The sequence below is a fragment of the Leptodactylus fuscus genome, chromosome 8 (genome assembly GCF_031893055.1).
Source record: "Leptodactylus fuscus isolate aLepFus1 chromosome 8, aLepFus1.hap2, whole genome shotgun sequence".
Lineage (NCBI taxonomy): Eukaryota > Metazoa > Chordata > Amphibia > Anura > Leptodactylidae > Leptodactylus > Leptodactylus fuscus.
The window spans coordinates 63,105,077-63,131,981 of NC_134272.1; the positions used below are offsets into that span (position 1 = coordinate 63,105,077).

At 41.1% G+C, this 26,905-nt stretch overlaps 1 protein-coding gene across 1 annotated transcript in view; it reads right to left on the reverse strand.

Moving 5' to 3' along the window:
- Positions 1-23,953, reverse strand: part of FRZB (frizzled related protein) — a 35,963-nt gene extending 12,010 nt beyond the window's left edge. Inside the window, exons 1-2 of the mRNA XM_075283828.1 lie at positions 23,241-23,953; positions 12,216-12,275 (exon numbers count right to left, since the gene is read on the reverse strand). Coding sequence (XP_075139929.1) covers positions 12,216-12,275; positions 23,241-23,700 — 520 coding nt within the window. The 5' untranslated portion in view covers positions 23,701-23,953. The remainder of the gene's footprint in view (positions 1-12,215; positions 12,276-23,240) is intronic.
- Positions 23,954-26,905: the final 2,952 nt, after the last annotated feature.

Sequence of the window (26,905 nt, forward strand, 5' to 3'; positions counted from 1 at the left end):
GAGTCAGCAAAAAAAAAAAAAATTTTTTTTTTTAGGAAAGGGGGGGGGGGGGGGGCGGGGGAGTCTATGACCAGCCACAATATCAATGTATAAAATCTCCCATAAAATAGTGGGATCACTCCTTTCCCTAAAATACATACAAAAGTAGAAAATTACTGTGAAACAAATACACATTAGGTATCCCTGTGTCTGAAAGTGTCCGGTGTAGTGTTGTAGTGAGGATGCCGGTCTTCTGGACATAACTACTGGGGTAGCAGTGGTAGCAGCTGCCACAGGGCACGGAACATTAGGGGCCCGGCGACAGCCGCTACTGCTGATTTTTCTTTTTTTCTTAATAGGCCGTTACCGAATGGAATTACTCCAGCCAGTAACAGGCCCTATTCACTTACCGATCCTGGTAGGGCCCGGGATCAGTAAGTGACGCCGTGGGCCCCACAAACACTATTATTATACTTGGGGGTCTTTTCAAACCCCCGAGTATAATGATCGGAGGCCCGGGAGAGGTAAGAGAACATAAAAAATAGTGTTACTTACCTCTCCGGGCAGGCTTCGGGCCTAGTTGTGTGATGTCCATGACATCACATGGTCTCCGATTGTTATACTCTGGGACCAATATGGGGCGTAATAGTATGTGCAGTGGCCACTATAGGGCATAATAGTGTGTGCAGGGGCCACTATGGGGCATAATACTGTGTGCAGGGGCCGCTATGGGGCATAATAGAGCACGCAGGAATGCGGGGGGGGGGTCAGGGTCTGCGGCGTCTGTCAGGTACGGGGGCTCCATGTCAAAAGTTCACCACGGGGCCCCTCCATTCCTAGTTACGCCACAGTATGCCCCTGTCTGTTATATTCTTGTAGTAATACATCCATAATATAAAAAATAAAGCAAATAATGGAACATTTTTCAGGCTATTCTCTTGAATGCCATCTGAATCAGAGACTGAAACCTTGATATTTCTCCCTATAAAATCAGAGGCATATACAGGTACAGTTTGGACCTCTAAACTTATGTGGGTGCCATATTATGCTGCTGTAATTTAGCTGTGTGCATCAGACCTTAGTCAAATAATTCTGACAAGTTTTAGTGTCCTTTGGGACGTTTCTATTGACAACACATGAGGTTAAGGGCTGGTTCACACTAGTGTTTGGGAACTCCGTCCCCCATTCTGCTTAAGATAGGTGGAGAGAAATGTCCTACAAGCAGAAATTTTCTCTCTTACGATTTCAAGCTGGAAAATGGGCAAAAACCGATTCACACAATGGGACTGAGGGCCCTGCTCGCAAGAGCTTATAATCTATGAGGTAGAGGGGTGACACAAGAGGTAGCAGGGGCGGCATTGCTTATACAGTATTCAGACAATGTTGTAATAGAGGTTACTGTCATTACATAAACATAAGACTTTATGAGCCGTCAACAGTCGTGTCCTTTAACATGTGGATGGAGCTTGGACCTATAAAGTTAGCCTGAGATAACATCATATCATGTGGGGTAATGTGGGAGCGGGGACAGAGGAGGGTTATGGGTTTCCACAGGTAACCACTTTTTAACCAGATAGGGTTTCCGTTTTTCGGATCCCCAAGCTGACATGAAGAATGGAAACACAAACGCTAGTGTGAACCTAGTGTAAGTGCAATGTTTTCATCATCGAACATGTGTCTCTCTCCAATATGAGGAGATCAGTATTTATAAATGACTAACAGGAGGACCCAGCTTCGCACGGGTATATTTCATTTTTTGTAGTGTAGTGGCCCCATAAGCATTGCCCAGTTTTGCACTGGTGTATTTTGTATGTCGTTTGTGCGTGTGTCCATAAGCGTCATGTGATCATGTGTATCTCAGTTTGGATATCAGTGAAAAACCTGTGATCGATTGTTATGGATACCTGGAGTAAAGTTGTGTGAATGTGACCTTGTGTAACAGTGTCATCAACAGCGCCCTGCCTCTCTAAAGTTGACATACAGCAGTGAAGAAAAATGGCTGGGTTGTTAGGGAAGCCTGGAGTAAAACTCTGATGTGTGATGGTTTGTGCTGAGCTGTGTATCTAATCCTCTGATGTGTGATACTGTGTGCTGAGCTATGTATCTAATCCTCTGATGTGTCATCTCAGTTTGGATATCAGTGTTGGATTGTGCATGTGAAGTGACCGTGTGGTCAGTTGGAATATGAGTGAAAGACTTGCAGGTTTGTATTGGCTATGGGGGGTCATTGTTAGGACCTGGTATTCTCTATCTCAGCCTGGTAGGTTTGGATGTGGAGTGTCAGAATGGCATTCTGCACGTGAACTGCCTGATGCGCAGTAGGGGAAAGTTCACACTGGCATGCGGTTTGGCGGCTGCACTCTGGCATGGATTGTGCTATAAGCTGCACTGCTGACCATTGCTGGTGCGTCTTAGCCTCGGAAGGGGTTAAGTTTCTCTGCTGTGCTGGGCTTCTATTCAGGTGGTTCTGATACTCAATGGGCCTTCTCCTTACTCCTGCTTTTTGCTGTTTATACTCCGCCTTGCATTTTGTCAGTGCTGGTGTTAAATCTTCAGTTCCTGTGTTCCAGACCTGGTCTGTTTGTCTGAAGTCTGCTATCTCATCTGCATCTGAGCCCTGGCCTTCAGCTTCCTTGCTGCCTGTTCACATTATCCTGAACTTCAGCTGAGTATTGAGCTTCTATTTCCAAGCATAGTTGTTCCGGGCGCAGTGAACCCTAGTCTTTTACTGTTTGGATGTTTGAAATTTTTTGTTAAGTTTTTATGTGTGTGATACTAAGTTCTGTTTATCCTATCCCTTTGCGTAGTTCAGTATTTCTGTGTTTCACATTTATTTGCTACACTATACTTTGTGATCCCTCATATTCACCGTGTCCAGTCGGACCTCTGAGGGGGGGGGGGGGGGTTCTGTATCTGCTTCTCCGTCATAAATGTGAAACTAGACAGGGGTTTCAGTTTCACTATTATAGGTGATCTATTCTCCGGCTGTGTTCGCGCCCACTCAGGCAAGTTAGTTGGGCCCACGGCTACTTCTAGTTGTGCAAGGCAGGGTGTAGGAGTATCCACACTAGTATTCCAAACTGCTCATAATTCTGGTAACCTGATTGAGAAGTTATCAGTCAGGGGCCAGTCCATGGTCAGAGATCCCCAGACCATAGCAGTCATTGTTTTGGAAATTCTGTAATTCAGAAACACATCTAATCTATCTGTGTGCCAAATTTGGTGATGATCGATCCAGTTGTTTGGTCGCGCATAGAAGACAGACAGAAACTCATTTTTATATATATGAGATACATCTTAGTCGGGGTACCTGGAACAATTTTTATATAGTGGCCCAAGAGCTTCATGTTTTGCCTCTACAAATTGTATACACATACTTACTGCTCGAAAAGATTTATGTGTGAGTCAGTCAGGCGGACAAATAGGCTTCTAGAAATACACAGAGTAATGACATGGTGGTGTGGGGAAGGAATAGGAGTCTGTAATTTCAGCCACTTCTGACCATTGCAACACAAGTGACCAACACTGCAATAACTCACAAACAAGACAGCTAAATTGCTTAGCTAATAGGCCTTCCCATACACTTATCGTGAATGGCACATCTATTTAGGACCAGATACAAACTGTAAACATATTTACTTGCTACTTTTCCATATTTACATAAATGTGAACTCCCAGACACAAGGTACAAAACATTTCCAGGCCATCTCCGATCTGCACTTTAATTTTGGCCTTGCAGTTAAACTGCCGATACCCCTTCAATAGCTGTCAGCTGAAACCACATTTCCAACTCCCCAATAGACCGGCACGCTGGAGTTGGCCTGTGTCTTCATTGAGAAGAGGGGTATAATCAGTTGTCTGACACCAATGCTGGCATTGGAATACGAAAAGTATTCAGACCCCTTTATTGTACACTCAGCACCCCATTTTGAGAGAACCCCCCCCCCCCCCCGAAATGTAGATATTTTTGCAAATTTATTAAAAAATAAAAAACTGAAATATCACATGGTCATAAGTATTCAGAGTCTTTGCTCAGTATTGAGTATTTGCACCCTTTTGAGCTAGTACGGCCATGGGTCATGAGCAACAAGTTTTTCACATCTGGATTTGGGGATCCTCTGCCATTCTTCCTTGCAGATCCTCTCCAGTTCCATCAGGTTGGATGGTGAAAGTTCATGGGCAGCCATTTTCAGGTCTCTCCTGAGTTGCTCAATTGGGTTGAGGTCAGGGCTCTTGCTGGGCCAGTCAAGAATTGTCCCAAAGCCACTCCTTTGTTATTTTAGCTGTGTGCTTAGGGTCATTGTCTTGTTGGAAGGTGAACCTTCGGCCCAGTCTGAGGTCCAGAGCACTCTGGTAGAGATTTTCTTCCAGAATATCTCTGTACTTAGCCGCATTCATCTTTCCTTCAGTTGCAACCAGCCGTCCTGTCCCTATAGCTGAAAAACACCCCCATAGCATGATGTTGCCACCACCATGTTTCCCTATTGGAATTGTATTGGGCAGATGATGAGCAGTGCCTGGTTTTCTCCACACATACCGCTTAGAATTAACGCTAGAAAGTTCAATCTTTGTCTCATCAGACCATAGAATGTTATTTTTCATAGTATGGGAGTCCTTCATGTGTCTTTTGTCAAACTCTATGCAGGCTTTCATATGTCTTGCACTGAGGAGAGACTTCTTTCAGGCCCCTCTGCTATAAAGCCCCGACCAGTGGAGGGCTGGAGTGATAGTTGACTTTGTGGAACTTTCTGCCATCTCCCTACTGCATCTCTGGAGCTCAGCCACAGTGATCTTTGGGTTCTTCCTTACCTCTCTCACGATTGCTCAGTTTGGCTGGACGGCCAGGTCTAGGAAGAGTTCTGGTCGTCCCAAGCTTCTTCCATTTAAGGATGATTGAGGCCACTGTGCTCTTAGGAATCTTGAATGCTGCAGAAATTCTTATGTAACCTTGGCCATATTTGCACATTGCCACAATTCTGTCTCTGAGCTCCTTGGGCAGTTCCTTTGACCTCATGATTATCATTTGCTCTGACATGCACTGTCTTAATACTTATGACCATGTGATATTTCAGATTTCCTTTTTTAATAAGTTAGAAAAAACCCTGAAATGTAGATATTTTTGCAATCAAGATGGGGTGCTGAGTGCACATTAATGAGAAATAGAATGAACTTTTTTTGCTTTTAGCAAATGGCTGCAATGAAACAAAGAGTGAAAATTTTAAAGGGGTTTGAATACTTTCTGTACCCACTGTACAATATGTCTAATCCTTTCCTCATCCAATATCATCAGTCGGGGGATAATTGGGAAGCCCCATACACAAAACATAGCTAGATGACTTTCCTTAATACACATCTGTAGTAATGTAGGATATATTGCAACACAAAAGTGAATATATATATATATATATATATATATATATATATATATATATATAGTTGCCCTGTAATTTTTAATTCAGAGAGAACATCATACAAGCATAACATTCCCTTTGGTCACATATTTGGGCACTGTTCACTACACTCTATGCCAAATGACCAAAAATGGTTACAATGTTTAAAGTACAAGTGTGTAGAAATGAATGAACAAACGGGGCATTGTAAAGACCAAAAAAAAGTTCACTGTGGATGAAAAATGTAACCTTGGTTCTGTGCTGGTCTACATTTCAGACCACTTCCTCTCCCCATCAGGGAAATAGCAGGTCTTAGGTCCAGGGAGACGTCATCTGAATACCATGTCTGATCACTTCTGTTTTGTCCTATGGTAAACCTAAGTTATTGGCTGAAATTTACGTTTACACTTTACTAATCTCGAAATGTTTGCTAAGAGAAATTATATTTAGCTGAAGCAGAATGTGTCTACATAAAAACAGATCTTCACTATCTACTACTAAAGGTCAACATTGCAAAAGAAAAAAGGGTACCTGAGTGTTCATCAAAAGTTGATATATCTGCAGAGTTTGGAAATCTGTTCCATCTCTGTGTAAGTCTTGATATGTGGTGTCCTATTAGTTATTCCAATGCTAATAGCCTCATCATGGCTGCAGCAGATTTTGCACTTCTCTCTGAGGCGGGGTGTGTACAATACAAAGCAGTGTGTCCCCTATCACATACATTACTACTACTGCTTTCTTTACATGTAATTCTGCCAGAAGTAACTGTATAATAGTAAACAACAAAAAGCTGAGAATAGCCCAAGTGAATATGATATAGGAGATCCAGGGACACTGGATTTAGAATCCAGGTTATGATGCAGCAAAAAAGATCCTTAACACAGGAGAGAAATGTGAGCACAATCTGGAAAGTTGCTTATTATCTAGAACTAATATCCCATCTGCAATAACAGAAGCTGATAGACAGAAGTAGATACTCACCCTACACTAACTGTGGCCTGTGGCATGCTGCAGACTCAGCTTAAGCGTGCATCTGATTCTAACAGGGAAAATAGATAAACCTCTAGCATCTGCATATCTCTTGTGGAAACAAAAAAACAACTTTTAAATCTAAATATCTAAACTTGCCCGATCTTTCTTAATTACCATCATCATCATCTATTTGGGGAGAGTTAGGAAGCCCCTATACAAATACATACATAGTTTCAATGGAATTGGTGGGTCTGAACAGCTTTACTTTTAGGTGTTAGGTATGGGGACTTAGTTTCGCATTACAAGTGGCATAGTAATAATCCACATTGTCTTGTATGGTTATGTCCCTAAGTGTTATTCTTTACCAATCAAATATGTGAATAGGGCCATGTTTTGGCTTTTCCCAAGACATTCTGACATAAAAAAAATGGTGTTGTACGGTACTTATTGTACCAAGTATTTCTACTACCATTTAAAGTACGTTCGCCTCTAAAATTAATATGGTGCAAGCCTCAGACAACATACGGAAACTTTGCAATATCTTTCATTGGTCTAACTCACAAGACTCTCTCACTCCTAGCCCTTGACATTGAGAAAGCCTTTGAAAGTCTGACCTGGGGATACCTTGCCCAGGTCTTCCGTTCTCTAGGAATCATACAGTAGGCTACTATTCATGTGGCTTACAAGCCTCTTACAGTGATCCCATAGCTTACCTGAATCTTCCAACAGACCTTCCTATATCCTTCCACATTGACTATGGCGCTCTCCAGGGATGACCACTATCTCCTGCTTTAGTTGCTCCGGTTATTGAACCCTTCACCATTGCTATTGACTCTAACTCCAACATTTCAAGTGTTCTTATTGGAAAGTGAGAGTAAAAAATTAAACTTGTTGCATTTTGATATCATCTGTATACACTCACTAAGCCGCTTGTTACCCTCCCAAAACTAATTAATGTCCTCTCCCACTACTCGCAATTATCAGATCTTAACAGATCCAAATCTGAGAACCTGTACTGTGCAATACAACAAGAAAACGAATAGCTTTAAACATCAATTTTTAACCTGAGGGTAAATTTATACCCTACCTAGGCATTAACCTATGCAACTTCCTTGACATCTTCTGTAAATGGAATTATGCCACATTAATCCCAAAACACCTGAAAGACCTTACAACATGGAATTACCCCACGCTTTCTTGGGTGGGCAGAATTATTACAATACCACAAATTGTATATTATTTCCGTGCCCTGCTGACTCCAGTCACTTCTTCTGCTCTAGAAGAGTTGTAAAGAGGAATCTTTTGTTACATTTGGGCATACAAGAGGCTGTGGATTCAAAGACGTATCAAATACTATCATAAGCGAAGCCGTTCCCTGTGTAGTTTTTCTGGAGAATAGGAAGGAGTGGCATCAGCCTTGCTTCAGGCCCTACTGTGGTCCCCTTAATAGTTCTTCCACATACTGCTAAGATTACTGGCTATCTGCTTCAGCTACACTGCCCTATTTCTACCTTGCTCCCAATCTTCTGTAACCACTTGTTCCCTCCTGGCCTCTCTCCATAAGACTTTACCTGGAGGAGCCTCACTAGGTTTAGGTTCCTTGGTGACTTTCTCATCAATAAACGAGTCTTCTCTATGGAATATTTTGTTACTACTAACAAATTGCTACTCAGAGAAGACCGCCCAACCTATCAGATGTTTCACTTCCAGAAGACCCTCTCTGTTACCACCTATGTTATCCAGACCACTAGTTCCAAAAAGATTGTGTTTGTAGGGCTACAGACAAGAGCACACTCTTCAGGAATTAAATTCCCTCCAAACACTGATAAGCTAGACCAGGGATAGGCAACTTTCGGCTCTCCAGCTGTTGTAAAACTACAACTCCCAGCATGCATACTTGCGCTGCTATTCTTGTAACTTCCATGGAAGTGAATGGAGCATTTTGGGAGTTGTAGTTTAACAGCAGCTGGAGTGCCGAAGGTTGCTGACCCCTGAGCTAGACTTTACGATAGCCTAGGAGGAGAATTTGGCGATATCTACCGCCTTAGCCCAGTGGCATGACAGTTTCACATATGTAAGCAAAGGAAGTTGCAAGGTTGCCGTCTAAGAATACTGCGCAATACCTATTTTGTTCCTAACAGATTGCACCGTGTGTACCCAGAGATCTCTCCTGCATTTTTAGAGGCTGCAATAGAGATGGTAACACTTGGTGGACCTGTACTCTGTACACTGTTTTTGGGTAGCCATTCACAGGTTGCAGTGCCCTTCATGGCATCGGTTTTCCTACTGGGTCTTACACCCACCAGCATCTACTTTGCATCCTATAAGCTGCTCCAGTACATTCTGATGGCCGCCAAGATCCAAAGATAGTATCCAAATGGAAGTCGCCAAGTCTTTCTATCTCAAATATCATTGAGCGTATTGAATCTACTGTTGTTTGAAAAGATTAATGCAACCATAAGAAAGAGCCAACTGCGTATAGACAAGGTGTGGTCTCCTTGGGTTAGTAGTTCGACTTTTCCAGATTGTACACCATTTTTGGGTAGCCATTCATAGGTTGATTCAGAGGCTGTTGGACCTTGCAGTGCCCTTCATGGCACATTGTATATAACTGTAATTGACAATTGTCACTAAAAGAAGTTTAATACCCTTATAGGCCTAGGCTTTTATACTTGTTTCACTTGGTTTCTTGCAAACTTTTTTTTATTATTGTATTGATATTTTCTGGGGGGGGGGGGGGGTTCCCACTTTTTCTTTTTTCCTTACTTTTTATACTTGCTATTGTATGCCTTATGTTGTAGGTTTTTTTGTTTGTTTGTTTGTTTGTTTGTTTTTTGCTTATCTCCTTTTTGTGTGTTTATATTGAGATATAGCTATGATATGTTCTGGATCCCATTTGATGGCAATGATTGGAAATCTAGACTGAACTTTTTTGGACTCTCACTGCAGTCCTATACCATGTTAATTCTCACGGTTTTGCTTGTTAAAATTGTCCTTTTTTTGTCATTCAATAAATATTTTTAAAACTACAAATATGGTATGTGATACAATAATTATACTATTTCTTATGCATTCTCATATAAGGGGTAAGAAAAAACCCTAAGTGTAATTTCATGTTAAATCAGTGGTACAGTATGGACCAACAAAATCCTACAGGCTCCAATTAATGAATGGGATATCGTAGGGATCTACAATATGTCTGCATGCAAGAGGTCTAACGCCTACAAAACTTCAGGATTTCAGGTTAATTAGAGACCAGCGCAGTTCACAACGGTAATGTGAGCTCAGGCAAAAATCCAATTATTGGCATCTAAAACAATGAGCTTAGCAGAGCAGGATTACATGGCAGGTATTGTATGCAAGTGCCTTAGGCATGTGAACTGAACATTTACCCTATAGACTACAGATTGTTATCATCATATTACAAATCTATGGCGTTTTTTTTTTTTTTGAGGGGGGGGGGTTGTGTTTTTTTTTTGTTTGTTTTTTTAAAAGTAATGTTTGCATTTTTGAAATATTAAGATTTTGGAGAGTATATGTTATGATGCTTCCCTTTGTATTGTCCCTATAGTCAGAACCGTAGATTTGTAGGTCTTCCTTCAACCACCAAAGGCTCGGTTCACTGCCCAAACTCTGTATTTAAATGCATAAAAGTGGCTTGTTGATGCCATGTCCCTCACTCCAACAGCCAACATGACCAGATTGAACAACCCCCCCCCCCCCCCCCCCAGGCTATGTCCCTGACTGTAAGTGTTTGCATAGGTATATCAGAGGTCCAGAGCAATAGCGTCCATACAAATGTAGAATTTGGGAATGGTACTATACTAGTACGTTCTGACAAAAAGAAGGCACACACCCAGATAGAAATTTCAGATTTCTGCAAAACTTGGCATACAGTTATTTCCCAGCCAGATATAAGTGATTATTGTGTGGTCTGACTATACGCTGGCTCTTGTCACAAGAGTGTAAAGGTGTTTCCTACATTGCATTGTAAAAAAAAAAAAATCAGTGGCTACTTTTGGGTAGTGTACAATGCACTTGAAGACAGTTTGCCGAGTTGACAGTCTTTGAGACGGGGGTGCATCAATGGACTGAGAGAAGTAGGATGTTCTGACCTAGCGATTAGGAGATGATGGGAGCAGTGGTTATGTGAGGGCACAGACACAGTGAATAGGATCTTGACAGCCAAGACAGACCTTTGTCCACCATCCAGACAGTTACCAATTTCCTTAACCACCCCTGCCCATGCCCGCATCATTTTCAAGCGCTTCGCGGAAGAAGAAAATCTGGTGTCACTTTTGTAGCCTGTCATTGGAACTGTCTTTAGTAATGAATCCAGGTTTTACTTTAATCCTGCTTTTTGCTGTGGAGTCACCCACTGCCCCAATTGCTGATCATCTGGGCAAACATCACATATGACAGCCAGCCACCGCTGGTAGGGATATGATGGAAAGTAACAGATCAACAAAATGTGTAGGTCATCCTACTGCCACATGTGTTGCCTCTCATGGTCAAGCTTCAATCTGGAATTTTTCAGAAGGATAATGCTCGCCCACACACAGCAAGGATTTCTTTATAAATGGCTCTGCCTTATTTCAACACTTGCTTGGTCTGCCTGGTCACCAGATTTATCTCCAGTCATGCATTTATGGGACTGACTGAGCAGCCTATTAGTGTGCAGAATCTACACGCCCAGCTTCAAAATCTGTACGCAAATTTGCTACAGGACAGCATATGGAACATGTATGCCTCCATGCCCTACCGTTTCTCATGTTATATTCGGGGTAGAGGTGGCCAACAATATACCAACATGACTCCTTCATGGGCAACAAAGGAGTCTCACTAAGTAATTTTGCTGTTGCAGAAGAACACAGACAGGTCTATAGAAAGTGATGACTGCAATAGTACGCCATGTACTAGAACCTGGTATAATGCCGAGGAGTTAATGCCAGCAAAAATATGTTGCAAAAATTCTTGAAGTATCTGTGTGCTACTCAGAATCTACAGGCCCAGCTCCAAAATCTCTGTGCAAATTTGCTACAGGACACCATGTAGAAGCTGTATACCTCCATGCCCAACTGTATCTCATGTTATATCCAGGCTAGAGGTGGCCCAAGAATATACTAGAGTTTTCTCAATAAACTTCTCCTCCCACTCTAATCCATTCACCAGGGCAGATGACTTCCTCTAGGAAATACTCTTCCTCTGGAGATCATTCACATTCGTTAATGCTTATTTTTTCTATTTTTATAGCGCCATTAATTCCATGGGTCTGTAAATCTGTGATGGGGTTTACAAACATAGACCAATAAACATCATCTAAATGGATGGCTATCCTGATACAAGTAGGGAAGCCCCTGCCACCCCAAAAAATCAACCATGGACGAAACATGTCCAAAACATTGTGTTCGTGGAGCACGTTTGTGAAAAAAAGGACATCTGAGCCAGCCAAAATCTATTGTGTATGGCTACCTTTAACAGAGAAGTAGGATGTCAGAAAACAGGCCAAAAAAAGCTAACATGACTCCTTCGTGTGAAACTAAAGAGTCTCACTAAGTAACTTTGCAGTTGCAGAACAACACAGACAGGTCTATAGAAAGTGATGACTGCAATAGTACGCCATGTACTAGAACCTGGTATAATGCCGAGGAGTTCATGCCAGCCAAAATATGTTGCAAAAATTCTGAGAAACAAAACTATTCTTGAAGTATCTGCGTGCTGCTCACATGCAAACTAAGTTAAGTAATCTGTCCATAGCCAAAGAAGAGGAGCTGAGAACAATCTCTGCACCAACATATCTGACCCTTATTATGAATATTACTAATACAGTATAATGAGAGATATGACTTTCTCTAATAGTTTATGAAGACTTACCACTCGCAGCTCCACCGCATTTCCCATTGTTTGAGTCAACTGGAAAGTCTGGCATTGATTCTTAAATACAAAAACATACAAAAATATTCATCAATATAAATCATATTCAACAATATTAAAATATTCAATGTTTTGAAGAACACGCTAAATGATCCATATAACCATACACAGTTAAGACCTTATATAGAAGCATCACATGTTTTTGAGTATGAAAAAAAATCCCTTTTTCTCACTTTATGTTTTGGAAAAAACTAAACACCAAGGTGGAATCAAAATTTGTGAATCATTTAATATTTATATTTTTTTCTATAGGTAAAATTTTAATATTTTTAGATTTAGCTTTCAAAATATACTGAGATTTGCAATCTAACAAAACTAGCCAAAATACAATAAAATGTTCTCTTTAGTTCGGATGTAGAACTTAAATAATAATAAGAAACAGTAAGTTACTTTACAATCTTTTGCCCCGCCATGACCGTCAACAGGTCACTATGTAGAGTGTTAGCTTTGGTTAGGATATGGGTAGAGATGATATGCTGCAATAACGAGATTCTCAGAACCCTTCTTCAGCCCAGAATAATGTTAGGAAAAATAACCAAAACGGAACATCAATCAGGATAACCAACGTGATTTTCTTCACGTCGGTTATATGGATTTGATCATTACAGTATTTGCAGTTTTGTTCGAAACGAAAATGACCAAGTAGTGTTGCCTGTTCTTCATTACGACTCCCTGCAGTCTTTGTCATTTCTGGTTTACATCAGGGAGCCATGATTGGGCCTCAGCATCACATGGCGTTGTGACGCATAGATGAGAGCATTGCAATGCCAGGTGACATTAGCCAGTCCGCGTCATAAGCTACACGTGCCAAAGACAGCAGTGAGTCTCACCAGAGAGCAGGTGAGGCAAGTATTATATTTTTGTATTCTGGGGTCTAAATCTTGCAGGGTTCATCCAACACTTAATTATGGTGTAAGAAGGGGTTGAGTTTAAAAGGGACATGACCTAAATATTCGCCATTAACCCTAATCCAGGTAAAATGCCCTTAAACTTTATTTAATTTCAGAATTGTCCAGCTCTACCTCCAACTGTTCCATACATATATATTATATGTCTTACATCTGTGTATAGACCTTGTCGACACTTGGCAGCACTGTAAGTGACCGACTGCTTCACCCAAAGTGTGAGAGAGCGCTATTGTAAGTCCTTGCTCCCAGCCACAGTCAGGCTGTATAAACAATATCAGGCTAAGTGAAGATCACACTGCACAGAGAACTAATTGATCCTGAAGTCTTCCTTTTCTTCCTTAGCTGCTATGGATTCCTAGTATTTTTTTTCTCAGCTTGTGTGTCTCCTTCTATAATATATTACTGTGTAATATATTATAGAATCTGTATTACTATGCTGTATTACTATGAATCTGTATTACTATGCTGCTGTAACACACTGAAATTTCCCCACAGTGGGACTATTAAAGGATTATCTTTTTTATCTTCTAAATTACAAATTATTTTTGTCCTGTGGGTATCCATTGGCGTTAGAGCATTGTGATGGTGTACTGACTCATGTCTTCATGAATATGTGGTTTTATACACCACTAGAAAGCCGCCAGAATTCAGCGTACTGTTGACTTTCCCAGTATTTGCCCCAGGGTTGGAGATATCGTTGCTGTAAATTTCGGCACTGATACCTTTCCACTGTCAGAAGGGCGTTCCTCACAGCCTAGCGTGATAATATTTCTTTCTATATTACATTAATCCTGAAACTGCGTTTCATAAAAAAATTATCCATTTTCCACATTTCTGTTAGAGGACAATCTTCCATTCAGAGTTCATTTTGAGAAGAGACTTATAGGGTAGATTATCCAAATCCCATGTACACACATCCATGTAAAAATGGCTTTTATAGATGCTTCAATTTCATATATTCTAGAAATAGACCTCTTGTACTATCTGAATGGAGAGCTTGTTTTTGGTAGAATTGGCCATCTGGGTCATGTAATTATGTAATAAGGTAATTATTGTGTAAGAGTCTTAAGGTGCAGGAAGCATTACGCATTGAAATGTTCGTATTTTACAAAACTGGTTCATGCTGTACTGAAGCATAAATAAGGCTATTCAGAGGAGGTTGTATCTGCAACCTGTATGTAAGTGCAAACATTGCTGGCTGAGCTTGTGCTTAGCATCTTAACTGGACCCACTGATGGAAGTGTCAATGCTAAGACAATGTGATGCTCATTCTGGATCCTGTGTAGGGTTGAGCGATCAGGATCGGGAAAGATCGGATTCCGATCGGCGAACGAGCAAATTTCATGATCAGGATCGGCTGGAAAATGATCGGAAATCAAATTTTAAAATCAATCCTGAAATCTCAAGATCGGCTCAACACTAATCCTGTGTAGAAGAAAAGAACAATTGGTGGATCACTAAAAAAGTGGAATAGTCATCAACTTGGCCTGTCCAACCATATCAGTACTGACTTATTACTTACTGTCAGCACAATCTTAGACTAAAGATCCCCCATACAAATAAACATTGCCTGAATTTTCCAATTTAAGTGGGACAGGAAAATGACCTTAAGCGTATGGGGGCCAGCAGATGAGTTGGGAGATAGAAGGAACCTGCATATTGGTATATTGAATTTCATCAGTCATATCTCTTTTTTCCTCATTGAAGATCAATCGCAGTCAGGACTGTTCTATAACTTTACAAGCTCTCGATTGACAGTAACTACTTAGTAGATGCAATACATGTAAGCAGGAAAACTCACCACCCCGATGCATTATTAAAAGTTCTACAAACTTTTTGATTGCTTTTTATACATTTTTTTTTTTCATTGTCCAACAGACAAACAGCAATTCTGCCATTTTTTTTTTTTTTTTGTCAAACTTGCTTTATTGTTTGTGTAACACAGAATACTTGTGTATGTCTCCACGATTTGGGAAAGATAGGCTATGCAGACATAGAAGGGAATGGGAAGAGTGTCTCAAGATAAGCCATACAACAGGAAATATTAGCTTTATATTGACTAGGCTGTACATTTTGGACGTGAAGTCTGTATTACAAAATAGATGCTTTTTAGTTTCTGAATATATTATGTTATTAAGGAAAGGGGTCACTACCGGTAGGGGGGTAGCTAAAACATAGGTAAACACAAAAAGAGCAAGAATAAACCGAACATGGGTTCTTTCTGAATTAGATTGCTCTGGTCAGTTTCTTGTGATAGAAGCTAGTGAAGAGTTCACTGCTCTATGGAGTTACAATGTCTATGCTGATAATGAAGAGGTCGGGGCAGTTATTTCTATATTCTGTATATATAGCTATCATTTATCATTGGACGACAGCAAAATGGACATTGGTATATTTATCATTTGCCAACTTTCTCTGTTTTTATGTATTTTTGAAGGGTCCATAAACATAAGGAAAAAACCTTTCCTCGCCGCATTCCAGACCAAAGTTTCCAGTGGCGGCAAGTGTGTTTGTTTGTATGCATGTCCCTGGGCTGTTTTATTTCAGGTGACCACTGCAGCGAATCGCAGGCCTCAGTGGTCACCTCTTCACAGGTACATCACATAGTCATATGGCATTTGTGCAGAGGTCACTGATGAGACCAATGATTGGGGGCAGCAGTCGCCTACCACAAACAAGATGTCTCTGGTGAGAAGGTTTTGCTGCAATTTTTTGAGCCAAAGCCAGAAGTAAACTTATCAGAAGGCAGAAGTATAAAAGCTTCTTATATATTTCTCTCACTTTGGCTAAAATAAAGTGCAGGAAATCAAAACGAAACAAAAAATGCAGCACTTCCGCAATGTGTGGACTCAGTCCCACAAAGGTTTTTGATATACAGTGCAGTTTTTTTTAAATAAATAGATCTTTTCATAGATAGATAGATAGACCATCATAGTAGATATAGCGACTACTGGGGCCTCGCATCCTTAGGGGTCCTGGTCTGCCCCTGCTGCATCTTTTTTTTTTTCAAATAGGCTGTTACCCAGGAGGTAACGGCCGATATTTACTTACTGATCCCCACTCACAACCGCCACTCCATGGGGCTCCCACACAGCACATTCCACAACATGTCATTGCCACTATTCAGCATGGCCAATGGGACCTCTTAGGGGTTGGAGAGGAAATGTAGATGGAGGCGGCTTTGGACGGGAGTGGGGATCTGTAAATAAATAGCTAATACCCAGTAGGTATCAGTCTATTAAAAATAGAAAGCAGCAGGGGGCCAACCAGTGCTTACAGGGACCTGTAAAGGGGCACGTACTGGATAGGGCCAGTAAAGGAGGCAGCAAACTGTATGAGGGCAAATAAGGAGCCACTATGCCATGTGGGTGGTAAGTAAGGGGATCTTTTTACTAAAGGGGACATTATACCATCTGAAGGACAGTGGAGGTGGCATTTAACAGCATGGTGGTCAGTAAAGGGAACGTTTTAGTGTATGGGAGCCAGTAAAGGGGTTGTTATACTATGTGGGGGCCAGTAATGGTAGTGTTATACTGTGTTTGGGACAGCTAATAGGGCGTTATACCTTGCGAGGTCCAGTAAATGGAATGTTATATGGTGTGGGGGCCAGTCAAGGCGGTGGTATACCATGTGGGGGCCACTAAATGGGGCATTATATCCATGTGCAGCTGGTAAAGGGGGGCGTTATACTATGTAGAGGCTAGGAAAGGGTGGTATACCATGTGGGGGCTAGTCTGGTCTTTTTTTGTTAGGCCCCTAGATAGAGTATCAACTACCCCTTGAGATAGTGTCTATATAATACTAAACCATAAACTTAATAAAACACACTGAAAACTGAACTAAGTGCAGAAATCCTCGGATTCTGATGTTTTGTCTCCTACCAAAAGCAAATTTGTAACATTGAAAATCCTTCATTCAACATCCCGCCAAGTAAAGTGACCTTTCTTCAGTCCTTCCATTCTATTCAGAGAATCCCTTGAGCTGCACGCACAAAGGCTCTTGGCTGACAGTGTGAATTAGTCTAAATTATCCATCAGAAGTAATTATGCAACAACTGTTTGCCAGACTACTGACAATGTGTAAAGAAACTTCCCATTAGACTTCAATAGAAGAGCTTCAATAATCTTTAGGATCCTTTATGTTTGCCTTTACTTAATGTCACCCTGACTACTCCAAAATCCCTTGAAAGAAACCTGGCAATGGTAGCAGGGACACATAATCACTTCACAAAATTGGCCAAAATGTGGAATCCTGTATAGGAAGGGTCTGCTCTGCTAGTTGGCTGCCTCTGCCATTTAATGGATGCGGCTCTTCACAAAAATGTCTCATGCATTATAATATAGAATGATGGCCATTGTGATATCCGTAAAGTGGGAGTGGGCGCACTTCAGTATGGATCGGGCATAGACATCTGTGCAGCATATTGGAGAGCTGTGTCTCAATGACTGGGTAACTAGTCATGTCTAGGCCAAGGACATATGTCACAAAATTCAGCTAAAAGGAAGCTACGAAATAAAGCTGTTGAAATGCAGAAAAAAAAAATTAAGCAAAATAATTGCATTTTTCATCTTTCTTTTATTACATTTTTCATTTTTGCCTGCAGGTAGAACGAACAGGTTGTGTTTTTCAAAAATATGGGAGATTTTGAAAATGCAGCATTTCCACCTCAATGTGTGGATGAGCGTAATCAGCCAAAAAACCCTTGAGTCTCCGTAACATTTGGCCTCACCCGCGGAGAGTGAAATAGTAGTATTTGCATGGTAGAGGTGTGTAAGGCTAGGTTGACACCGACGCAGATTCCACCTAAAATCAGCAAAGAAAAGTCTTGAAAGAAGGACTTTTCTCTCCACCTTTTTCAATATAAAACCAAGGTAAACCCAGCGAACCCCATTATAGTCTATAGTATAAAACCAGCGGAAACACCAGGTACACCCTGCAAACCTCATTATAGTCTATGGTATAAAACCAGTGGAAACCCCAGACACACCCAGCGAACCCCATTATAGTCTATAGTATAAAACCAGTGGAAACCCAAGGGACACCCAGCAAACCCCATTAGTCTATAGTATAAAACCAGTGGAAAAGGACTTGGGCATAATAGTAGATCACAAATTCAACATGAGCCAACAGTGCGGTGCTGCTGCAAAAAAGGCTAATAAAATTCTGGGATGTATTAAGACAAGCATTGAATCTAGATCAAGAGAGGTCATTATTCCGCTGTACTCTTCCCTGGTCAGACCACACCTGGAATACTGTGTACAGTTCTGGGCGCCTCAATTCAAGAAAGACATCGATATATTGGAGCAAGTCCAGAGAAGAGCAACCAAAATGGTGGAAGGTCTGCAAACCATGTCCTATGAGGAGCAGCTAAAAGAACTGGGATTGTTTAGTTTGCAGAAGAGAAGGCTGAGGGGAGATTTAATAGCAGTCTACAAATATCTGAAAGGTAGTCACAGTGCAGAGGGATCTACCCTATTCTCATTAGCACAAGGAAGTACAAGAAGCAATGGGATGAAACTAAAGGGAAAGAGATACAGATTAGACATTAGGAAAAACTTTCTGACAGTGAGGGTAGTGAGAGAGTGGAATAGGCTGCCACGGGAGGTGGTGGGCGCTCCATCAATGGAAATCTTCAAGCGGAATCTGGATAAACATATAGCTGGGATGATTTAGGAAGACCTGCACTCGCAGGGGTTTGGACCCGATGGCCCTTGAGGTCCCTTCCAACTCTACCAAAAGAAGAAGGAAACCCAAGGGACACCCAGCAGATCTCATTATAGTCTTTAGGCTCCGCAGGTGTCCTTGGGTAACTGCATTTTAATCAGACAGGCTCTCCATCTTTCGCGTTGCCATTCGGACCCGAACAATGGAGAGCCAAACGCTAAAGTGAACTTAGCATCAAAAGTATTTCTTCAGTATGAATGGTATAAAACATGCCAGATGTGCCCTCAATTTCATTCAATAAAACTATGTATGTAAATACACTGAAGGACAACGCCTGACCTAAATGAAAACTGTCAAATACGAAGGAAACTGGAAACAAATTTGCAAGTCTATGCTCTAGTTCCAATACAATTTAAAGGGGCATCCCCATCTCATACAGCTAATAATAAATCACTAACATATGCCATCACTATATGAAGTGTGAGGTCCCACCTCTAAGACCCCTACTGATTCTGAGAATGAAGAGGTCACAGGGCTCATTCATCTTTTTCCTCGCACAGTGGTGCCCCGGCTGTTCACTATTCTGGATGACTACAGCGCAGCCCGTTCCAATCAAGTGAATGGGACCCATTACAGTTCCCTGTACATCCAGGTGGTGTAATCATTTGCAGGATTGATGGGAGTCTTAGGAGTCGGACCCGACAGATCAAGCAATGCATATCCTAGTGATATACAATTTGCTTTATGAGTTAGTAATACCCATTGAAGGTCTTATGCACATGACCGTGTTACCTGTCTATGGCTTTGTAAGGTGTGTTGGCCCTGTATATATGCTTTGTAATATGCACGATACACTTCTTCAAAAACAGTGTGGCATTTAAGTGTGTCTTTTAGCAAAAATGTCAACATCTGGCATCATAATATGCAATAGTTCATTTTATTGTCCGATTGTCCGAGCTGATGGAGGCCAAACGTAGTTAAATACAATTTTAGCTATGCCTATTATGTCTGCTTGTGAAGCACTTTAAGTGAAATTCACAGTTTACTTGGAAGTAGTCCACCATATTTCCCCCCCATATTTTGCTGTGCTATGAGCAGGGCAAAATTTATAATGCAAAAAAATTACTTATTTTTCCATTCTCCAAGGAAAGTCATTCCGCATAAAAATTAAAACAATGCTCATGTAGCTACGTCAATGACAAACTGAAAAGTTGTGGTTCTTGCAAAGTGACAATGACAAAACAAAACAAAAAAGCTTATGGCCAGCACATGCCCCAATCCTTAAATAAGTCGTCCAAGAATTTCAGTAATCCCAGAGGAGGCAGGGGAAGGTGAAAGGTAACAAAACAAATCATACTCACCTGTCCCTGGCGCTCTGGTGTCTGCTGCTGCTTCAGCAGTCATGTACGGCACAGGACTTCTAGTAGTGGCTTCATGGTACACACCAGAACGGATATCGGAGTGCGGAGAAAGGTAAGTACAATTTGTGCCATGTTTCACCTTCCCCAGCTTCCTCCTGAGTTGCTGAAATTCCAGGACAACCCCTTTAAGTATTTTATCTATGTATCTGGTCTGGAGTCTGCATTTATTTTGGGGTGGGGTATGGTGTGGTGTGCTGGATAAACTTTGGGATGTAGTCTGGATTTAGTTTGATGTCAGGAATTTTGGAAAAATTGCAGACAAAAACCATATTAAGGTGTAGTGGGCCGCAGCGAAAAAGCACTGTGGGGAAATCTGTGGCAGAAATGCATTGCAGTTCCTCCCGCAGCGCTTTTCCCAAAAAGTCTGCAGAGTTTTTCTCTGCTGACTTTCAGCTTCAATTGTACCTATAGGGAAATTTGGAAACTCAGCATTTCTACTGTGTATTCTCTGCAACGTATGCATGGGATTCGCTAGAACGCCACGTGGGGCCCTGGCCTAAAATGTCACAATGTCAAAACTGGCACAAGTAGCTTTCTAATCTCTGGTATGTATGGTATTGTATTACACAGATATTTCCCACTAAAATATCCCTATAATACTGCATGCAGTGGATTCATATAGAATACTGCATGCTTCTATAGTATGCATCTACATAAATCTAGGAAGGATTAATATGAGGGTACAGCTCGTCCCCATAGAGTGCTATGGGAGTTTTATTCCAGCTTGTGTAATGTGAAGTTGTACAGAATGGTAACATGTCTGTGTAAATGAGTTCTTAGTTACTCATCTATATATACACAAATACATACAGAGTGTGATTTTGGCTTTGGTGTAGGTGGTGGAGACAGGAGAATAGCTCAAGCTGAACCAGAGCCTTTAACTAGGTCTCTACAAGATTTCCAGAATTAACGCTTTGTAAATGTGAAATGGTTATTATTATATAAAATATCATATACATATCCTGACTGTAGAGTAGCACATATATAGCTTCAAGGCAAAAATCAGAATACTAGTCCTGGGCATAGCCAAATCTTTGTGTCTACAGCCATATACATTGATATTTATAATTGTGCAATGCTTGTTATCTAGTGAGGTAGAGATTATAAAAAATTAGCAATAGCAAACAGAACACTGTATAACCTCCCCCCCCCCTCCCCAAACACACACACACTGTAGCTTATTATACTATTTCAGACCTAGATTTGACATTGAGATCAAGAAACATCACTTGGGAGAATGCCATGGGCATCATCTGTCACATCTCATGTAGACATGTCCTCTGCTTAGCTATTCCAAGGTCGCCTGTTGAGCTTTATTCTCATGCTAAAAATGAGCATTGAATATAACATATATATATATATATATATATATATATATATATATATATATATATATATATATATATATCTCATGTATTCTCATTATTAAAGGGTTTTTCCCAAAAACTTACCCCCCACTTAGATTTGTAGACAAATAAAAGTTAATCATTTTGCAAATATAAATATTTAAACCATGTGCAGAGTTTTAAAGGTTTCCTCTAAACATCATAGTTCCGGTTCACATCTGCGTTCAGGTTTCCGTTTAGGGACCTCCGAATGTAAACCTATACGCATTAAAAAGTGGTTACCTAAGGAAACCGCTCAGACCGCATAGACTATAATGGAGTCCGTGTGGTTTTCGTTCGGTTTCCGCACATGTGGAGAGTAATGTGCTGCTTGCAGGACTTTTCTCTCCGCATGTTTCGTGCGGAAACCGAGTGGAAACCACACAGACTCCAGTAAAGTTTATGAGGTCCACAGGTTTCCCAGATAACCGCCTTTTAAGGCGTATAGGTTTCCGTTCGGGGGGACTTCCCAAATGGAAACCCGAATGCAGATGTGAATAGGCCCTTAGTGGTGAAATTCTGTAGTAATGACTGACTGTCAATGGATATGACCATGAATTTAGGAAATTTCTATTGTCTAGCACTTGTCAAAAACACTTTTTTGGGTGAAAAGCATTTGTTTTTGTATAGCAGTTAATGTGGCTGCATGGGAAGATAACCCAGTCACAATATGAAGACCATGGCTAGGTTTTTGACAAGTGCCAGACGATGGAAGCTCATGGCCATATCCACTAGAAGTTCATCAATACCAAAGACTGTTACTACTAAAATAGTTACAGAAAATGTTTTAAACAATCAATTTTTTATCTACTTAGTTTTAGAAAAACCTTTTGTCTACAGATTAGATATATTTATGTGAAAACCCCATTAACAAATAGTCATAATAATAAAGATATCTCAGCAATTCAAGGGGGCATACAAAGACACACAATACGAAACATTACTCGCATCCTTCAGTGATATCATCAGTTTTATTTATGACATCATTGCTGTAAATTGCTCCTATTTTTCAGACCTATCATTTTTATCAGTCTCTTTATCTGTCCAGACCACACTTAGAGTATGTTCACAAGTGACTGTAGATTGTCTGTACATATTAAGTTCACATCTGCTTTAGGAGGAATCATTGCAGAATCCGCTAAAAATTACAGATGAAAAAGTTCTGCATGCATGCAGCCAGAGAGTAGATCCCAGAATGGAAACCTAATGGATCCCACTTTAGAAAATCTGTAAATTTGCAAATTTTACAGTGCATTTGCAAAGGATTTTATGTGGCAGTATAATTTTCTGTGTGGATGTACCTGAAAAATTTGGCTAGTTTTTGCTAAGTTATTTTGTGATGACCAGAGTAAGTTCCTAAAAAGTTGTAGTGATCATGATAAAAATGGCTACACTTTTGGAAATTTAAGTCTTATCTATGTATTGATATAATCTTGCGTTCTCACAAGGCTGAAGGAAACATCTAGACTATTGGCAATGGCTGCTCCTTTGTAAATATTAGGACAATTTCCCATGTGCTGATTTCTAATATCATTGCACATGGTATTAGATAGTTTGTGTATAAGTTGCATTGGACATGGCACTTACCGGTTCCTTGTTCCACTGTGATAATGGCTTCTGGAGAGATGCAGACTCCTCTGTCGTAGACAGGTAGTTCTTCACACGCCAGGACCTCTGGCCAAGTGTGCCTATACTCGATGAGAATGGGTTCACAGCCTGCTCTTGCCCTCTCACATACTGACTTACACGGCTTAATGGGCTCATGCTGGAAATCAATGGTACATATAGGAGCGTACATGGCGCAGAGAAAGAACAGAAGGTCTTGACTGCATTTAGTGGTCAGTAATGCCTCAAACTGTTCGATAGCTAGTATGGCATTGGCTTGGGTGCTGTGATGCAGATGGTTGGGCATCTTTGTCATGTTCCAAGGCATTGACTTACACATGGGAATCCTTACAGGCTCACATGATGCACCTTGTGCCTTGGGCATGGTGATCAGCAGCCCCAGAACCATTGGAAGAAAGTAAAATTTCCCAAAAGGGGACATTTTTTTGATTTCTGATTAAATAAATGTAAAAAAAAAGTTTTAAAAAGTTTAAGAAAATAGTAGAGTGCAAAAAAATGTAAAATATGCAAAGAATATAAAAGAAAATACAAATCCTTCAATGTAGATCTAAAGAGTCAGTGTATAAAAAAGTTATAATTCTAATTGTAATAGATCCATTTGGCCACTGTCTGGCAGAGCGGCAGAGAAAGTGTCTCTTGTTCTCCTTTCCTGGAGCAGAAGTCAGGAATAAATGCAAGACCAGTCGAGCCCTGGCTGCTTTTTACTCCAGCAAATCTCTCAGTGCCCAGAACTCCTCCTCTCCGATGCCTCCAACCCTCCCCTGTCTGGGCTTTAGGAGGGGGAGATGACTTTTCCCCTACAATAGATGCTAAATTCTGCAAAACTTCTTCCCAGATCACACCTAAACTTCCCAAATCATTCTAATAAATCAGGCACTCTGTGTTTGAAAAGGGATCCCACTTCCTAAAGCAGATGTATGAGTTTCTGTAAACTAAAAGCCATTAGGAAATCCTTTTCTGCGGACACACAACTACCACCATTCAGACCTGCAGTTTGTACAGCAGCTCATTAGCCCCCGGTATCGTATACATTAGGTCACTATTTCGTGCTAACACTCGCCTGCACACAAGGTGAGCTGGGATTTAATGTCTCGGATGTGGTCTCCATGCTTTCAGTATATACACATTATTATTTGGTTTATAGATCATCCATCTACATATGGACATGGCTGACCGTAAATATTTCAGCTCTTCATAGTATAAGTAAGTTCTGTTTTTTTTGTCATAGCACCATAGGTCCCCATTATAGATGAGCTTGATCCTATACTGCAATGCACAACTGCTATGCCCCACAGTCAATCAGTGATCCTAGGACGTTAGATTTGGCCATCACCTATTTCTCACGACTATCCCATTCACATGAGTATTCATTGGAAAGGGTGTACGCTGCGGCCAGACACCTTTGATGGTAACTATCCTCCCTGAAAACAACAGGATCAGACATTTTGAAATCCATCTTTCTGACCCAATTCTTCTTGGACATCTGCCATTGAGGGAGAGTCAGGAGCCCCCCCATACACGTCACGTATCTAATGTTCATGACCAGTCTGATAAGACTGATAAGTTCTCAGATCCAAATGCACATGACATTTCTGAACAAGGATCAAGGATCGATCAAGATTGTAGAGAATCTGGTGACATACGTAGCGCTCCGCTGCAACACTAAAAATGGATCCACCTCTCTCCTAACCTCTTGCACAAGGGGATGCCTCCATTGTATTTCCATTACTCAAACATATTTTCTATCAGCATATCAGCCCAGCCACACAGGTAGATAGGTTAGGGTCATCTGAATCAAATGTGTTTGCCCATATGCAACTGAGCTCTTTGGAGCAAACACGGCATTCATATTGCTCCAAATAGGAAAGCAGCAATAGCCTCATTGATCCAAAGAGCCAATCTGCATATTGACAATAACAGTGATATCTCACTAATGGAGACAATGGTTCACAAAGGGGAAACCCTGTTTGATTCAGGTGACCCTACCTAGTTATCTATGGGGCTGAGATGATATGCTGGGTTCTGGTTACAGACTCTCTGTAAAGGGGATCTCCAAAAATTGAATTGACCAATTGATTGTCGCAAGGAAAGGTCATCAATATCAGAAGAGTAGGGTTTGGACACCAACACTCCATGGTTCAGCTATTCTGAGCACAATTTGCAGAACCCAAAGCAGACGGCTCCATTCTCCGTCTAGTGGCTGTGCTTTGCTATCGTGGCTTTGCTACTATTCACTTCAATCATATCCATCATCTTGTTGCTATTAAAAAAACAAGCTTTCCATCAGTCACCTATATTGACATTGCTAAATTTTATGTAAGGTCACTGAATCCGATGCTCCTTTTGATGGACAAAAGTGAATTACCATGGTGGACCACCAAGCCCTAAGATTTATAAAACCTCCTCGGACTGAGGCCTGTACATGGCTTTTTCCAAGCTCGATTCAGATTCTTGTAACACTGGACAGTGATTTTTGTGAACAGAAAAATGTGTATTATTAATACCATTGTATCCGCACATTTTCTCTCTCTTTTACTGTGTCATACCATATCATTGCAGCCTCAGAACTTTAGAACCCCTATCGAGTTACTATGAATAATGATGCCAGTGGCCCTTGTCTATTTTGTGAATGGAAAATGTTCTATTAATCCACAATGTCCTAACACTTCTAAAGAACAGAGAAGAATAGAGGTTACCCCTCCCCCAATTTTTCACGCTGCCGCAGAGAAGCTCTGTCACCTCTGCCTGGTTAGTGTAATCTTATAAGTGTTCCCTGCTGTAATGTGAGGATTCAGGATGTGCTCCGAGAATCCCTTGTTATAACTTCTCACCTTCTTCTTCTATACATTACGTGCAAAGTGCTACTAATGGATTTTCTGTTTATCTCCAGAAATAATTGGATCAGCGTCTGAGGTTAGACCAGGGGCGGTTGGGATTGTACCCTCATATAAGGATTTTACTAAATTATAATGGTAACATTAAGACCCTGAAACATCTTTGGTATCTTTTGTGTACACTAATATAACAACCTACCCCAACATAGCTAGGGGCATAGCTATAAGGGCTGGACAAGCAGACCCCAATATGTGGGGCACCCTTATTTTGAATTGGGGCTTCACGCTATGCTTCCATCTGGACATGGGACATCAAACTAGTCTGCGACTGTGATAGTTAATGGGTGGTGTCGGACACTCAAACAGTGGCATAACTAGGAATGGCGGGGCCTCATGGAAAACTTTTGACACAGCCCCCCCCCCCCTTCCTTGACCAATGCCGAAGACCCCAACCGACTCAAACCCCCCCTCCCTAATTCCTGCACGCGCTATTACGCCCCATAGTGGCCACTGCACACAGTATTACGCCCCATAGTGGCCACTGCACACAGTATTACGCCCCATAGTGGCCACTGCACACAGTATTACGCCCCATAGTGGCCACTGCACACAGTATTACGTCCCATAGTGGCCCATTTAGGACACCCATGAACAATTATTATACTTAGGGGTCTTTTCAGACCCCCAAGTATAAAACTGGAGCCCCTGGGAGGTTAAAAACATAAAAAACACTGTTACTTACCTGTCCCTGGCTCCAGTGTGATCACTGCTGATGTCGGCCGTCTTCAATGA